The sequence below is a fragment of the Eurypyga helias genome, unplaced genomic scaffold (genome assembly GCF_000690775.1).
Source record: "Eurypyga helias isolate BGI_N326 unplaced genomic scaffold, ASM69077v1 scaffold26267, whole genome shotgun sequence".
Classification (NCBI taxonomy): Eukaryota; Metazoa; Chordata; class Aves; order Eurypygiformes; family Eurypygidae; genus Eurypyga; species Eurypyga helias.
The window spans coordinates 82350-99624 of NW_010261472.1; the positions used below are offsets into that span (position 1 = coordinate 82350).

Sequence of the window (17275 nt, forward strand, 5' to 3'; positions counted from 1 at the left end):
TGGAATGATGAAATATGTTAAAAATCAGGCTACATTACTATTCCTTCCCATAGGGTGAAAGGATCACGTTGATTCGACGAGTGGATGAGAACTGGTATGAAGGAAAAATCTCTGGCACAAATCGCCAAGGCATCTTCCCTGTCACTTACGTGGAGGTGCTCAAACGGCCAGTCGTCAAGAATGCCATCGACTATCCTGACCCACCAATGTCCCTCTCCCCTAACCGCAGCATGACAGCTTCACCACAGGTATTTGGACTGGATACAGCCAGTTACAGCACCTTGCAGAACAGAGGGATGTTGCCATTGCTGTGCAAGAAGCTGAGGAAAGCTGTAGCTAAGACTAGTGTTTTGTGCAGTAAAAGCCATGTGCTCCCTGCAGTATGCTGCAAATGCAGGAAAAGGTGATGATTCATTTACCAGAAAGGTTAATGAATGGGTCATTTGGGGATTTGGAGACTCAGCTTTTCATCTCTGATCTGTAGCTTGAATTCAGACCAGGTTGAAAGGGCTACATTTTACAGCCACCTGAATAAATTCCACTGCCAGAGATGCAATGAATTAGCAATCCAGCTCCTCCTGAGTGTGTGTTTACACTTTACAGACCTCCACTGTCATGAGTGAATTTTTATTGTGACTATTAAAAGGGCATCACAGACTGTTGTAGTCTGTAGGACTCATTATGTTGATCCCAGTCAGCTTGAATCAAGCTGTATTCTTACTCCTAGATGTTTCAGCTCACAACCAAGGTTTTGGGAGACAGGGTCAGGAGAGTGGCTTGTGTTATTTTAAATTGGTGGTAAGTGAACTCATGTCTTGAGAGCAGGCCAGCCTGGGATCTTCCTTGTATATTAGATTCGCTATAAACCGTACTGCAGTTCAAACCAGAAATCAAAACGGCAGCAGGTAATTGTATAGGGATGCCAGAATGTTCTCCATAGAAAACATATCAGGGAGGCAGTGAGTCTCTAAATCCCTTTGTTTCACTCTCATCCTGCAAATACTCATGCTTGAAGGTCAGCATACGTGTCTGGGTCACAGCCATGAGGTTCTGGTTCATCCCTCTCTCACCCACGAGACCAAAGCAAGGTCATTCTGAGGTCAAGACTGCAAGGAACAGAAGTGGGGAATTAGGATTGGGAAGAAAAAATATATGGTACAGGATGGATGGGTAAGGACTGCCATGGCTTATGCCTGGTGTCTATCTGGATCTTCCCTAAAAGGAGTGTTTTTATTCTTAGCCACTGTGTATTGAGGGAAGACTTTTTGCTTGTTCAGGGCTCCTTGTCAAAGTGGACCTCGGCTGACCTTTTCCGTTTGAGCTTGGCAGTCTCTCCATAGCTGTGGACTGTCTGCCACCAGCTCCCTACAAGTTTCTCCCATTGATGGAAGGGATTGTATCCACCCTTTTTTGGGTTTCTTTGCTATTCTTTTGATTCCTCCCCTAGTAAATCAATTCTGTCCCTTACTTTTTTGCCAAACATGGCAGAGGACTGAGAAACGCTCTGATCAGAGCTAATGTAGCTGATCTCACTGACGTTGCTGGTGGTAACAGCAGAGGGCAGAAATTGGTTGTGTGTTCTGCCTTTATAAACATAGGACCTACTTTAATCACCTAAAGACCAAGTAGCCACAGCTGGCTTTTTTGATCCCTTTCTCCTCCACAGCTTCAGCAATGCAAGTTTCTTGAGGAGCAGGCACTGCTCATGCTAGAGCAGGATGAAGTCAAAATTCATTGCAGCACTGAATTTTGACTGAGTCCACAGTGTGAGTTGCAGGGGGCCCAGCAATTACCACCAGACCAGTCAAATGCTGCATGCTGCCATCATGGATGGTGGCTTCAGCTGCTCCTTGAGGAGCTTGGGACATATGGTATGAAGTCTAAGGTCTTCCACAAGATGTTTTCTGCCTTGGGTCCCAGCAAAGGCTGGAGGAATGTTATTAGCAGCACAGGTACAGACTGGACTCTGTTGTTGGGGTAGCTGTGGACAACATGTTCTCCGACACGGTGCACCTGTCCGTGGAAAACATACGCACTATGCTTGGTCACACATCTACTCCTCTCCACACTCACTCTCTCCTTTTGCTTTTGCTCAGTCATTTTGTATTTCCCTTTATTATTTTTTTGTTCATTTCTTTCTTTTTCTCTCCTGCTTTTGTCTCCTTCAAGTCTCCCAGCTCTGAGCTGCTCCATACACCAACTCCTCCGCCTTTGCCTTTCGCGCGTCGCGCCTTATCTCCAGAGGTGCAGGCAGTCACGTCTGAGTGGATTGCTCTGACCGTGGGAGTGTCTCCCAGCACCACTCCTGCCATAACTCCTCCATTGCCTCCTCCGCCTGAAGCCTCCCTCTCTCATCCTGACTATCTCTCGCCTTCTGCTGCAGCCAGCCCTTCCCCCTCGGTCAGCCTCCACCATTTTCATCTCTCTGGCTCCTCGACTCCCAGGTCCATTAAATCCCCATTGCCCTCTTACTCATCCAGACCTCAGTCCTCCGCTCGCAGTTTCTATCAGGCCACTCCGCAAAGCGAAGAAAAGTTTGTTGTCTCCCCTTCTCCCAGCATGAGCTACTCTAACTCCCCTCGCTGGGCAGTGGAGAGCCCCGAAAGCGTCCTCGCAGAGCAGCGTGACACCACTGGCAGCCAAGCCTGGCTCCAGAAGACTAGAGAGGGCAGCAGCAACCCCGAGCAGGGTGCTCATGCTGTTCCCAAGATCTCTGTCGAGCGCTGCCTGAAACCATCCCAACTAGACATGCGTGTGAGCCCAGAAAAGAGACCTGTGGGTTCCTCTGAGGACAACCAGTTGTGTAAGGAGCTAATGGCTATTGTGCAGGGAGGTAAAACAGAGAAAAGAGACGTGAGGAAAGGTGATCTGGGGAAGTTTCAAAGCGGGGAAAAGAAGGTACTTCTCCTGCATGTGTGTGTGCTGCTCTGAATCCCTGATTTTAACTGGTGTGTTGAGGTTTGTGCTGCTCTGCAGGCCAGGCAGAGCCAGTGGCTGCCACAGGTCATTTTGATGATAGTAAGACGTTCTTCCAGGGGTCACCAGTGGCATTCACTGGAGAGCAGATCAAAAAGTTTCAGAAGAGGACTCAGGAGCTGTGTAGTGAAAATTACTCTAGTCTTGATAATAACACAGGACTGACTTAATTGGTCACATCTAATATGGTAATTGTCCCAGGTAGTGGCTATTACCAGATGTGTCAGATGAAAGTATCACACAGGCCTCATGCCCATATACCTCACTGCATAGAGTAGAGGCAATTCCTTGCTATTCAGAGATTTTCCAGTGTGCAACGGATCATCTTTGGTGATAGGATTTATTTGTTCCTCCTAAAGCAAAGGACTGAAAAGCCTTCTAAGCATCAGCCTGGCTACTAGAATCACAAAAGCTGTCCCCTGTTCATCCTGGAGCCTGTGATTCAGTGAACCTTAGTCTGGGATGTGCATGACTATGTCAGGGAGGCTTGATTGTTGTCTATGCATTGAATGAATTTATAACCTTCACGTTTCCAAAATGATGTGAAAGGGTCTAGCCACAAATGACAATTAGATGTAGTGATATTTTTTCCCAGGAGTTTTTAGTTATATGTAGCTGTATGTTTACGATGAGAAGGAACATGGTGGAACCCTCTAGTAGCTTCTACAATGTATCTTCTGCCCCAGTTTTGGTACAGGCCTGCCCTACTTGGCAGCTCTCAGTTGATTTGGGGTCCTCTGTGAGCTACAGCCAGCCAAAATACATTACAGCACCCCCATGCTACCTTGTGTAACAGTTCAAGTTTGGAGCTCAGAATTGTAGCCTTATAAACACTGTCTTGGATGCACAGCAATAGTCTCCATGATGTACCCCTTCTAACCAGCATTAAATAATGAAGAGCTAGGGTTTCTAAGATGACACCTTTCACACTGGGAAATCTTACAGTGAATTGCTTGATTTCTGCTTGAATGCTAACCAGAAGTGTATTGGAAGCTGTATAAAGACTGTACCTTTACCATCTGGATATATTTTTAGTAGAATTTTTACAGGGATAACCTGCATGTTTGAAACAGAATGAGGTGGTCAGCTCAGACAAGCCTACTGGAAACTGCACTTGCCCTTGCATGGAGTTCTGTTTGCTGTGTGTGCATCCAATTTACTGGGTAGTAGATGCTCTTATCACTAGTAGTGATTGTGAGAGGAGAGTGTGTGCCAAGCTGACCAACTTTTCTTTTCTTCAAAAGACTGCAGAGTCAAAAGCATTCTCTTCATCTGCTCCTCTCTCTTCCTCTGCCCTCTCTTCCTCTACTGTCACAACACAGCCACCTCCCAGACTTACACGCAGAGTCAATAAGACACAGGTAATCATCTTTGCTGATTACTCTTCCATGACTTAGAGTTGTTGCCATGCCATTGTTTTGTCATATGCTTGTTCAGCCATTCATTGATTGCACAGAGGAGATATTTCTCCTGTCATTTCATTCAGATTTTTATTTTAATAATTTAAAATTATTTCTGGGCTGTGCAGAAGGTCAGGTATGGGCAAAATCTTCAGCTGGTGATGAAATCCACATGGTGGATTTGCAGTCTGGGTTTCTGCCAGTTTGTACCAGCTGAGGATCTGATTTTCTGTTCCTCCAAAAGATTAACCCAGGGCTTATTTAGTTCTGACCTCGAGTTCCTACAGCTCTGTTGCATTATAAGGCAGTATCGGTGGCCTTGTTAGCGGGAATGATGTAGTATGAGCTACGTTGGTTCAGATTTTAACCACCTGAGGTCAGGATTCAGGATTGGAGTGTCTCAGAGCTGAGTAAGGCATACACTTCCTGGTATCCACAATGGCAGGGACCTGTTCCAGCCTTCTCAGGCAGGATTCAGACGTTCTCAGCTCTGTTGCTGAAGTCTGTGCAGCATAACCAGCTCAGCCTCAGCACCGTGTGGCTGGGATGTCCAGGGTCCGGGAATGAGCAGTGCTCGCAGCTGCTGGTCCTTCCAGGCAGCTTCCACAAGATGGCAATATTTGAAACAGAAAGCTCACAATTAGGAAAAACTGGGCTGGGTTCATAGTGGTGGGTACCGGGAAAGCAATCTTTGGTTTATTTGTGAACCAGGCAGGCTGCTCGTGCAGGATGATTGAGGGAAGTAGTCGCCAATGTTACTTATTTTCTCGATCAGTTGATGAGAGCAAGATGCAGTTTTAACCCTGAAATTTGCTTGTTACCTTTACTTCATTTGCTTCCAATTTTGATCTTGCACAACTTTTTACTGAACAACCACCTCCTGCTTCCCTTTTGGTTTCAGTATGAGTCCAGTAGAACACATATTCTGCTTCATGTTAAAAATCCATAGAAGTTTACTGTGTTGGCCGTTCTTCTGACCTCTGGTCTGCTGGGTCCTACTCGTGCTGGCACTGGATGTATGCGTTTCAAGAGAGCAGGAGCAAAGAGACACATTTAGAGGAAGATGTTTCTCCCGAGTGCTGACTGACATGCCGCCGTTCTATTCCGAGTGTTGCACCTGGTTGTAATAGGACCTCGTGCCCTTTCTTTGGAGTCGAAGTCAAGCCAAAATTTATATTTTATATGGCTTGACAATCAAAGTATTGTCAGTGTCAAGTTAAAACTGTGTGACATTACCAGGGGTCTTGACTTCCTTTCCAGCTCGGGGTCTAGCTGTTGTTGAGGGAGCAGGAGCAGTATTTATATGTGCAAATGACTTCTCATTATCTGTGTGACCCATACAGAAGCCAGTGGCTTCAGCAGAACTGCAGGTAATACCCTGGGGGCCTCTTCAGAAATCTGTCAGTCAAATGAGAAGAGCACTTGGTAGATACAGAAATGAGACATTATGTTTGGCTTTTCTTTCCATTATTATCCATCCCTGGTGTTCAAGGTATTTTATGACTTTGAATTTGTTTTCCTTCTCATTATGGAGAACCTCCCCTGTTATGAAAGTCTGACCCAAGGGTTTTTTTCTTGTTTAAGACCTTTTTGGTACAGGTCTGTTGTAAGGACTGTGTTCTTGCCTGTTCTGTTAACTAATAATATGAAGTGCAGTGGCTCTTTAGCTATTCTAAAGCTATTCCCTTTTGTTTAGTTTCACAGTCCAAAATAAAGAGAAAAAAGTAAAACCCATGTGAAAGATATTTCAAGTATAGCTTACAGATAATTTCAATATTCCAGTAAAACATTATATTAAGCAGTAATGTAATCTATCAAATTAATTTATTTCAGGGGACCTTCAGAAATTTTCTAGTTTAACTCCTGTTTTACCCCGAGGTCCTGTTAGCACAGTGTGACAGGAAGCAGTAGTGCTAGGGAGTGTGTGAGCAGTGCAGCAGTCCCTGGGGCCGGGCTGTGGCTGTGGCGTGGAGGAGGCAGGAGTGGCTGGACAAGGGTCCCTGTATCACCCGGCAGTGTGAGGGATGTTGGGGAGAGGGGAGGCTGACTACTCCTTTCCACTTGCACAGACCCACTCAGGCAGGGTGGTGAGTAGTTTCACCTGCATTGTGCTAGTAGATGGGAGAGCGTATGAGGCTGATGCTCAGCCCCCATGTTGCCCAGCACAGAGCTACACTTACATAGTATGTTCATTACCTAGTACCATCTCTGAGGTAAACTTTTATCCCCTGCAGTGGTTTGCTGCTGCTCCACAGGTTCAGCACGGCAGCGTTTCAGCCCAGCACGTTTATTGTCCAAGCCAGAGCTGCACAGCCTGCAACAGGCATTGGTACCTGCTCCCTGTGGGAGATGCGTTTTTCTGCTGTAGACAGGGCCTTCAGCTTCGGATCCGGAGGCCAAGGTGTCTTTCCATGACTTTAACAGCCTTTAGGTTGGGCTGCTCTGCGGTGCAGCATTTTCAGTGTCCTTTCTGAGAGCTCTTCGGCCAGCTTTCCCCTGGCTTTCACCAGAGCTGGGGCTTGGTGTGTTTTGTCTTTCAGCTGGGCTGGGGAGTCCTCCCTGCTCATGGTTCTCCATTCATGTGTGGGAGCATCACTGCTGATGTGTGCCCTTCTCTGGGGTGTTACCAATTTGTCTGTCTGTCTGTCAGTCTGTTCTGCTTAGCTTTCTTTTTGCGCATGTGGTCCTTTAACTCACACCAGAAAGGGACGGAGGAAGACAGGTAAACGAGAGCTGCAGTGGACGGACACACTGATGACACTTGACTTCGCTAGGAGCAGGGAGAGGACTACTGAGTAGCCCCAGCATCTTTCTTCCCAACAGTTAAAACCTGCCCCGGGACTTTTCTAGGCTCTTAATGTAGAACCTTTCTGGTATTCTTACAAACCTTTGGTGCTCTTTAGATCCATCCTCAAACTCCACATGTGGTGTAAAGAGTGGCCAGCTATGCTGCAGGACTGACAATTTCTATATTCTGTAGACGTGGACATACAGACACTTAAGCACCTGCTTAAGTTTATTCACTTAGTCTTAACAAAGCACATAGAGTGACTGAGGGGGTAGGAGTTGGGTTGTCCTCACGAGCTGTGAATATTTGGTCACTTTTAGGGCCCTCAGCTTACGTTCAGCAGCAGCAGGGCTGGCTCAGTGTTTTGGGGGAACCTCTGTGTTTTATACTTTGGAGCTGTGCCCTACATTTGCTGATTCCTTTGTGGCTACTTCTGGCACATGGAGCCACCACTGTAGGTAGTACATGGGCTTTCTGAACCAGTGTTTGAAGAGCATTTCAACCTGTAACACCTTTTTATTCTTTTTTATCTTTATTCTCTTCTCTCTCTGCAAGAATAATGTAGGGTTGTTTTTGGTTTTGGTTTTTGGTTGTTTGGGGTTTTTTTCTTTTTAATTAAAAAAGCCACTTAGCCCATGCTATCAAGGTCAATTGTTTGAAGCAGTAGGGTAGTACATTTGCAGCTTAAATTATAGGATCTGATCTGGTCAGTTTTTCATCCTGTCAGGCTATGCTGCATAGTCACTGCCTTCAGGGTGTTTTATCACATCACTGGAGGGCTCTACTGTACCCTGGGAGTTAGTACAGAGACACCCACTGCTTTGGTGAGAGCTGTCTGGATCTCTGGAGCAAAGGCCGGATGGGATCCACTGAGCTGTGGGTCTGGTTAGGAACTGGGGGCTGCTGGGAGGTCAGGAGAATGCTTGGCCTCTGCTCCTGCCCAGCTGCTTCATGAAAGTCCCTGTGAGAATCCTGCCAGGAAAGGGAATGAGGACAGGTTTCTGATGCTGGGTAGGCTGCACCTCCCCATTTTACACATACAGGCCTGCACTATGGAGCATTCAGAGGTAGTGTCAGGTTTTTAGCTTTCAAATAACTAATTTTATTCATAGATGTTAATGCTTTTTTGTGGCAAAGCCGGTCAAGGAGGTCACAAGTAATCAATGAGGAAGAGACCATATGGTCTTAGGAGCTCATAGAGCAATTGCAGCTGTCAGTGTATTAGTATGGAGTAGAGGAGCACTTTCTTGAATTAAAAAAAAAAATATATAAATCATAGCTGCCTCTCACTTCAGCCTGGAAATTGTTTTTCCCAGCTACTTGACCACCTGAGTTGGCTCTGAGCTTACCAGATTTGATACACTACATCCAGCTGGTCGAAACAATATCAATTTTAAATTTCTAATTATTTAATTTGCCTTTCAGGGCTGGTGATAGACAGGCAGGAATGACTTCCAGAAATCCTGTGACAATTTCAGGCTCCACAGTAAATGCTTTGAATGTGAATTCCACAGCAATTAGCCCATCCAACTTACATTTAATTTTCTCTCTACAGAAATATGCATGGTAACAGAGCATTGTTTCTTAGGGCAGTGATCCCAGATTCCAGCCCCAGACAGTACAGCTGACTGTGAAGGAGTTGCTGTTGTGTTGGCCTAGAGTGGGTCACAGTCCTCAAGAAAAGAGATAGTTTGCTTTAATACATTGATGGGCACAGCTCCAGAGGTCCAAGATGTGGTTCAGAGGAGCTTTGAGGACAGGAATTAGACAGGGAATGGCTCATCACCCTGCACTTCTCTGAACTCTGAGCATGCTTGGGCTGAAGGTGTCACAAACCTCTTCGTCCTCTGCTTCTGCTGCATCTCAGGATGCCATGAGAAATCAAGCCTTTTACTGAAGGGCATTGTTGAAGTGAATAAAGAGGAGGAAGAAAAGCATAAAAATGAGGCTTTTGGAATCTGGGTTGCAAGTTGTGTTGAATGATCACAGAGGATGACAGTGCCCTCTATCTTATCCAATCCACTTTGCCAAGCCAAACATTCTAATTGCGCTACGCTAGTTCAGCCATCCCATTTGCTCACAGCATGCCATTTGCTTTCAGTAGGTGCTTGAATATGCCCAAAGCGTGCAAAACCAGGCTCTGGATACCTGTGCAACTTTTTCAGTGACCTTACCCATAAAACCTTCAATCCCCAACACCCTGATTTTCCTTTCTGGACACATAAGTCCCCGTGAAGAGTTGTGACTGGGGAGAGAGGCAGGGCAAAGTCCAGAAGCTCCACAGGTGGTGGTCTTTGGAGCTGGGTTTTCCAGTCAGGGCCTGCTTCATTATGGGAATTAACAGAGCAGCTCAGATCCTTGCTTGGAACAAACTGGAGTGATTTTGATGGGGCTGCAGGGTATTGTGCCTTCTGAGGACCTGAGCTGCTCTTTTATTACGAAGCCTGTTGTTACTGTTCTCTCCTGTATCAAAGTCATTGAGGACCTTTCTAAAAACAGCAGCAGATTCCTCTCAGCATGCTTTTGGCCTCTCATCAAATATCGCCTTCTCCCCTTGCGTTTTTTTTTTTTTTTTCCCCTACAGGAATGCAGTATGATGCTATGTACTATTTCTGGTTGTAGTGGTGTCCATGGCTTTCCACTCGGATTCCCTGCCCTGAGCTTCTGTTTTGCTGTCACCGTTCTCTTTGTAGCATTCTGTGTGCTGCAGTGCCGTGGCATTAATGTCTTGTGTAAATGAAAGACCTTGTTGTCCAAGAAGTGTGGTGTTGGGCTGGGGAGGGGAAGAGTTGTTAATTTTATTTTGTTGTCTGCACTCCATTTAATTTTTTTTTTTTTTAATTCTGACCGATATAACATCTGCTAAAATGTCTTCCTTATCATTTGCTTGGTGATCACACAGCCTTCCCACCATTCATTGAGAGCTGGACCAGATCTCACAGAGTCTGAAAAGAGCTATGTGGTAAGGCCACTGTTTAAATCAGATGTGTAGTCCTAGACTCTCGTTGCCCAGACAGTAACACCTCAGTAGAGATAAAGTGCCAGCACTATTTTTAGCTTCAAAGTAGGTACATATTTATCTATTTGCATATATTGTTTCGTTTGCAACAGAAATAAGGGAATTTAGCGCTTAGAAAAACTGTCACAGCCAAGGAGAAGTTGGGCTAATTGTGCTGCCAGTCCCTGGGTATAAGTTAAATGAAGCAAAATGCATGAATGGAGCGGCCCGCCTTGCATTCTTGAACTGACTTCATAGCGTTTGTAATGGTGCCACTGCATAACTAATTGCAACTTCTTATGCTGCTGCTTTTAAAATATGTATGTATATGTATTTGTTACAAATCTTCAAACTAAATGCCAAATTCTTCTGTATCTTGCCTGTTTTTCCATGCTTACACCTGGATCCCTTCTGCACTCCACTACCTGGATATTTACCTGGATCTACAACTCTTTTTTTTTTTTTTTTTTTTTTTTTTTACTGGACTTACGTGCTGCATCTGGAATGTCCCATCTCTTCTTGTCTATATTTTCCCCTCCCTCCCCCCTGTTGACTGTCCTTTGGGTGTTCTTGGATGTCAATGCTGCCTACCACGCAGGAAGCTGTTTGCAATGAGATCATAAACATTGCAGAAAAGTCTGTTCATTACTGCAGTACTATTTCTCAGCCTCTTGACTCTCGCCACAAGGTGACCTCTAATGACCATAAACCATCTCTCATCATTTCTCAGCAACCTCAAGCACAGCAGCAAGGAGCCAGCCCTGACAGAAGTCAAACACCACGAGACATGTAAGTCGTTTCGGCTCCCATCTCATCCAGGGGCCTTGTCTCTGACTGGTCATGAAGATGGGGAGGTGTGAAAGCTTCAGTATTTCAGGGGTTAAATTAGAATTATGGGAAAGTGTCAGCTTTTCTTTAAAGAACAAAAATAGCCACATATCATCATGATGAGTAGTTTAAATCTGGGACCTTTGTGTCTGCATAGCACCTGAAACAATGATCTCATGATTGAGGACTGTATCTCCTTTGGGCACTTGATTCATGCTGGTTATGGAGGCTATCTCATTGTCTTTGTATCTTGAAGTTGGGGACAAATTAATATCTGGTGGCTACGCCTGGCTCACATGACATGGATCAGTGTGTTCACGCCTGTTCTTAGCTTCTCACAGTGAGCAGTCCCAGCACCGATGCCACCTGGTGCATTGTTGGCCAGTTCTGCAGGTGAATTGGTGGCTGAATGGTCTGAGTGACCAAAGCTGAGATTTTCGAAGTTTTCTGGTGGGTTTAAACCTGGAGTTGCCATTAAGCTTGGTGGGGCCTTTGACTGATGGTTCTGAGAATAGTAGCCTGCACTCTGTGCTGGAGACTGAAGTTCTTTGGCAGTTTGGCTCCTTTGCTGTCCTCCACCCCTTTAGACAGAACAGAAAGTCTCACATCAGCTCTGTTTTCACTCCCCACGGTCAGGGGATCCAAACCTCCCCAGATTTGCCCAAAGATTGTTTCCACTCTATAGTGTTCTTTTCTGGTAAATAGGCCATGCCTTGGTGCAGGTGGTATCTCAGGGTAGGGTTCAACCTTAGATTTTGGTTGCACTGTGCCTCCTCAGCCATGACTTGTCCAGCAACTTTAGTGCAGTCGAGTAGGTAAAGTGCTTCACTCTGCCATTTGGTCATTTATGGCCTTGCCGGTGTGCCTGAGCAAGAGAACAGATGTCATGTTTAGCCCAGGAACGAGTGCATCCAGGTTTTGGCTTTCATTCAGTAGGGTGTCTGCACTGGTGTGCTCTCTAGGTGCTAAACGTTAGGAAGACTCTGGCTGTTACAGTCTATGGAGACAACTCTATGGTGAAAAGGAAACAGAAGCTCTCTGCGTATCCCACGCAGTGCAGGCGTGACACTTTCTACTGCCATGGCCTTGTGATAACAGCCAGTTTCATGCAATTGGCTTGCACCTCTCAAATGGAAAACGCAAGTCCAGACTGCATTGAACAAAATGTAATAGGAATTAGAAAGGGGAAGGGAGATGTCCCCTTCCGAAGGGTTGTCAAGAAAATCCAATGGCTAACACACAGTATCTTCCTGGTTTTAGAGTTAGCTACCAAGCCCTCTACAGCTACACCCCTCAGAACGATGATGAGCTGGAACTGAGGGATGGTGACATTGTCGATGTCATGGAGAAATGTGACGACGGCTGGTTTGTGGGTGAGTGTGATGGCTGGCAGCAGAGCTTTTTGAGATCATAGAATCATGTAATAGTTTGGGTTGGAAGGGATCTTTAAAGGCCATCTAGTTCAACTTCCCTACAGTGGTCAGGGATATCTTCAAGTAGAGCAGGTTGCTCAGAGCCCCATCCAGCCTGACCTTGAATGTTTCCAGGGATGGGGCAACTACCACCTCTCTGAGCAAAGTTTAAAACTGTTATACCGCGCTCATTGTAAAGAATTTCTTCCTTACATATAGTCTAAATCTACCCTCTTTTAGTTTAAAACTGTTATTCCTTGTCCTGTTGAAATAGGCCCTGCTGAAAAGTTTGTTCCCACCTTTCTTATACGCCCCCTTTAAGGCATAATAAGGCTGCACTAAGGTCCCCCTAGAGCCTTCTCTTCTCCAGGCTGAACCACATACTCTCTCAGCCTTTCCTCATAGGAGAGGTGCTCCATCCCCCTTACAGCTTTTGTGGCCCTCCTCTGGATCAGCTCCAACAGGTCCTTCTCTTTCCTGTGCTGAAGGCCCTGGAGCTGGACCCAGTACTCCAGCTGAGGTCTCCCCAGGGTGGAGTAGAGGGGCAGAATCACCTCCCTCGACCTGCTGGCTATGCTTTTCTGGATACAGCCCAGTCTGTCAGACTTCAGGTTGTGCTGCAGAGTAGCCAGCACATCTCAGCAACAGGCTGAGCACCTTCAGATGAGATGCAGATGAGCAATTTTGCAGAAAGTTTCTCTCATTTGCAGGTTCAAAATGGTGAGAAAAATCAACTTTTTTCCACAATTTCTCATCGTTTCCCACCAAGAACATTTGTGGTGGAGCTTTCTTTTCCTTGCTAGGTCTCTAGTTTTTCCTTTTTTCTCTTCTTAATTTCCTTGTTCCCCTCTTCCTCCTGATCCTTCTTGCTCACACAGATGGCACAGCAACAGAGGGAACCAAGGAAAACTGGATTTCTGTAGCTTTTCCAGAGCTGATGGAGCCATGGCAAGTTACAGAAAGTGGCAAGTAGGAAATGAAGGGAACACATGGATGGGAGTTGCAGTCCCTGAAAATCCAGCCTCATCTGTAGCTCTATGTTTAGCAAAATCTAGTCCTTTACCTTCAAAGAATGCAAGTCTGGACAGTGTTCTCCATCTTAGCGCTGCGAATCTAGGCTTGTTGTTTCTTCTTCAGGGAGATTAGCTCATTTACACTGATAGGAGTTTGGCTCCTAGCCTGTAGTTACACACACACCCCCCCAGCTTTCACCAGCACCTTGTTAATTGTTAAAAGGAAAGACCAAAGATATCAGTAGCAGAACTAGTTGTGATCTCACCCATACCAAAAGGCTCTTTGGCCAGGGCTCCTATTTAGTTTTAGAAACGGATGCCTGCAGGCAGAAGAGGCTGCCACCTCTACCTGTTTAAACCTCTAAGCCTTTCTTGCATGGCTCCTTCTTACTCTGGCTTCCTTCTGTTTTATTTTGCGACAGGTACGTCCAGGAGGACGCGGCAGTTCGGCACCTTCCCAGGCAACTACGTGAAGCTTCTGTACCTGTAAAATAAGAGTGGTCCCACCGCAACAGCGATGGGGTTGTTTGCCAGATGGCGGTTTTAAACAGTGAAGAAACAGACAATTTATGAATGTAGTAGACAAGAGGCGAGACGCGTTAGGAGGATGTGGTTATGTGGTACAGTACTGAGTTGAATGTGTAGCCCTGCGTCCACAGATTCAGGGTGTGATTTGTTTGCTGAAGAAGAGACAGTTCTAGTTTACAGTGCTGCCTTTGTGTATTCCTCTCCCCTGCCCAGCAAGAATTCTGGTGATAAATTTGTATGGAGTACTTACCTCTGAGAAGGCTTCAGGGAAGCACGTGGTATAGGTTTTGTTTGTGTGTTGCGATCGGGGCAGTGCACGGCCTTGCAGCTGCTCCCTTTCACTGGCGAGGTTCAGGGAGGCCAGGCGTTCTGCCCCGTTTCTGCCTGACTTTGCTCTGCCTTCCACTTCTGTAGAAAACCCTTCCTTCGCGTCACGCACCTTAAGACCCGGCAGAGGACAGCTGATACACTTAAACAGCAGAGCTCTGTGTGGCAAAGGAGTTTGGGACTGATGGTTTAATCCAGAGAGGTCGCCCAAAGCTTAATGCAGACACGCAGAAATCCCAGACCCTTTAATAACGTATTGTCTGTCTCTGCAGGTCGTTTTTTCCTTTTGTGCAGAGTGTGTGTGTGTGTGAGTGTATTGTGTGCCTCAAAACAAACCGAGTCCTGTTTTTTAAAGAGAAATCGGCCTGGCTTTGACATTTAGCTGCACAAAGAACAGAACCAATAAACAGAACATCCATGAGAGCAAATTCTGTTTGAGTCCTGCGGCCGTTCACTTTCTGTGCTCCTCCTCCCCTGTTGCTGGCCCTAAAGGATCACGTTGTTCGAAGCATCCTCTTTGGGATGAAGACTTTGCTTCTTTCCCAGCATTAAATCTTAAAGGCTCTGGTAAATCCGGGCAATGTATCACTGAGGGTGCCTTTATTTTTCTTTTTGGTTACAGTGTTGATGGTAGGTCTCAAATAAATACACACATTCTGGCTGCCTCTTAGCCGTACAAAAAAGTCTAATCAGTTTGGAAAGCTGTTCCCAGCCATTATTACCAGTTACATAGATTTGTATTTCCTTGAAAAAAACCCGTGGCTCAGCTGTATGCTTGCCTGTAAATCCACTATGAATACTCTTTTGATAGAGATTTTGTTATTAAGAAAAAGCATAGACAAAACCGGTTCTATCAGACTCTGCTTCCTACAGTTACCCTACAGATAGCAAAGGGGTAGATTGCTATTTTGTCATAAGCCGTATTTAATAATATAAAACGCCTATTTTTATGCTGATGCTTTTATACAGATTTATTAAGAGTAACTACAACTAACTGTTAGCACGACTTGCAATGTTTTGATAAACTAGCCATGCTCCTGGGTTTGAAATCGAGGAGGCTTGTCTTCCGCCTAGGTCAGCGGAAGAGAAGACTCAGTGTCTCAGAAGTTTGACTGTAAATATGTATATTTAACTTTGTACAGACAATGTACTTACCTTGTATAGAAAAATAATTTAAACACGTTGAGTGAAGGGAGGGGAAAAAAAAGGCAGTTGTGAGAGGTTGGGTTTTTTTCCGCTTATATTTAAATGATGGAATTCCATATATGTTCACATAAAGAGTTTTATCACAAAATATTCCTTATGAAGGGTTTCAGATATGACACCAAGCACCACTGTTTCTTTTCTGCAGGACATACCTTTATCCTGCCTCTTATTTATGGGTTTATTTTTCAGCTTTGGGTTTGCCCTCCAGTTATTTGCAGCGATATTTAGGCCTGTTGCTAAGATTGGATAACACCAAATTAATCTATCCAGCAGAGTAACGTGATGATGCTGACTGTATATAACATTCTCATTTAAAGGTTTATTTTTTGTTCTTGCTCTTGCCATTTTAAGTTACACACAAACACGTACACACACACACATACAAAACAAAACATTCTTGTGTTGATTTTTTTGTTTCATATTGCAGTGCATTACTATTTGACAATTAATAAATGGAATTACTGAATTACCATTGCGTTCCTCGTACAAATTATTAAATAGAGCCTATTCCCGCTGTTCCCGTAGCAACGCACTTTTGTGCTGGTGCCCCTCTGTGGCTGTCTTTGGCTGTGTCTGTGCTGAGGCTTCCCGAGTGTCCTGCATCTGGAGATCCTGCTCCTGACTTGGCCTGAGCTCGCTGGTTCTCCCTCCTGAGCTGTAGGCAGGCTGTGACTTTCACTCAGAGAAACCAAGGTGTGAAAGCAGAGAAAAAGCTGATTTACACCCAGATCTTGCTGTAATGGGGGGGTGAGGGTGCAGCTGCTGCAGCATGCGTGCAGACCTGGGGGCTCGGGAGCACACCCAAGTCCACTGGTTTACAAATGGTCTTCGTGACTCTCAGAACAGGTTAAGCAGGACAAGAAACCCCAACTGCCAGCCTCTGTGGGAAGGGATGTCAGTTGATGTTGGCTTTACATGTGCGTGTTTAACCCTGGCCGGGGTCAAAAGATGCAAGATGCTGGCTTGAGTGGGTAGCCACGCCAGATTCAAACTCTGTGGTCGTGTGACCGGATGGCCAGGCAGACAGATACGCATCGTGGCTGCATTCACAATGATTTTAGGAAGTCAGACTATAAACAAGCCAATCCTAAACCCAAACTAACAGGACAGCAGAAGCTTCAAGTTATTTTACACATCCTTAGAAAGCACACGGACAGAAGCCCGTTTTTCTGTTTCGCAGGTTACCTTATATGAAAGCAAACAGGCAGCCTGACCACCGCCTTGCTGCAGTCGCTAGCCCGTGCTTTACGGTGCCCCAGACACGGGGAGAAAGAGACTCGTCTGAACATCACACCTTGATATTTACTGATGTCACGCTCTACCCTAATACGGTTGGCAAGGAACAAGCTAGAGGTGCTTTTGTGACAGCAGAAGCTGGGTGTGCAGAGAGGGGAAGGGGGCCCAGCAGTGTGCCACAACCCGCCAAAAATCCCTCCCGCCTGCGGAGAAAGGAGCGCTCAGTGTCACTTTCTTCATCGCCAGGAGACGTGAACAATGCGGGGGAAGAAGCACCGCTTTCTGATGGAGAGGAGGTTGATAGTCGGGATGCATGTGTCTGCCTAAAGCAGTGAGGAACCTGGGCCGAATTAGCGGAGAGGTAATACCCTTCCCGGGCTCCCGACTCGTTCATCCTCTCCCAGCTGGGAAACTGCCCGCGATTAGGTTCCAGAGTTAACGTGGCCCTCGGCTGGGGCGGGCTGAGCCCCACTGGCCTGGGGGATGCCGGAGCGGGGCAGGCTCGTGTGGGGTGCCCGCCGGGGCTTTCTCTGAGCCGTCCTGCCTCCCGGCCGCGACCAGCT

General features: G+C 46.0%; 1 protein-coding gene across 1 annotated transcript in view; it reads left to right on the forward strand.

The window, feature by feature from the left end:
• SORBS1 (sorbin and SH3 domain containing 1) overlaps positions 1 to 13905 on the forward strand; it is a 69598-nt gene extending 55693 nt beyond the window's left edge. Inside the window, exons 22-25 of the mRNA XM_010155390.1 lie at positions 54 to 248; positions 10893 to 10951; positions 12251 to 12363; positions 13838 to 13905. Coding sequence (XP_010153692.1) covers positions 54 to 248; positions 10893 to 10951; positions 12251 to 12363; positions 13838 to 13905 — 435 coding nt within the window. The remainder of the gene's footprint in view (positions 1 to 53; positions 249 to 10892; positions 10952 to 12250; positions 12364 to 13837) is intronic.
• The last annotated feature ends 3370 nt before the right edge of the window (positions 13906 to 17275 follow it).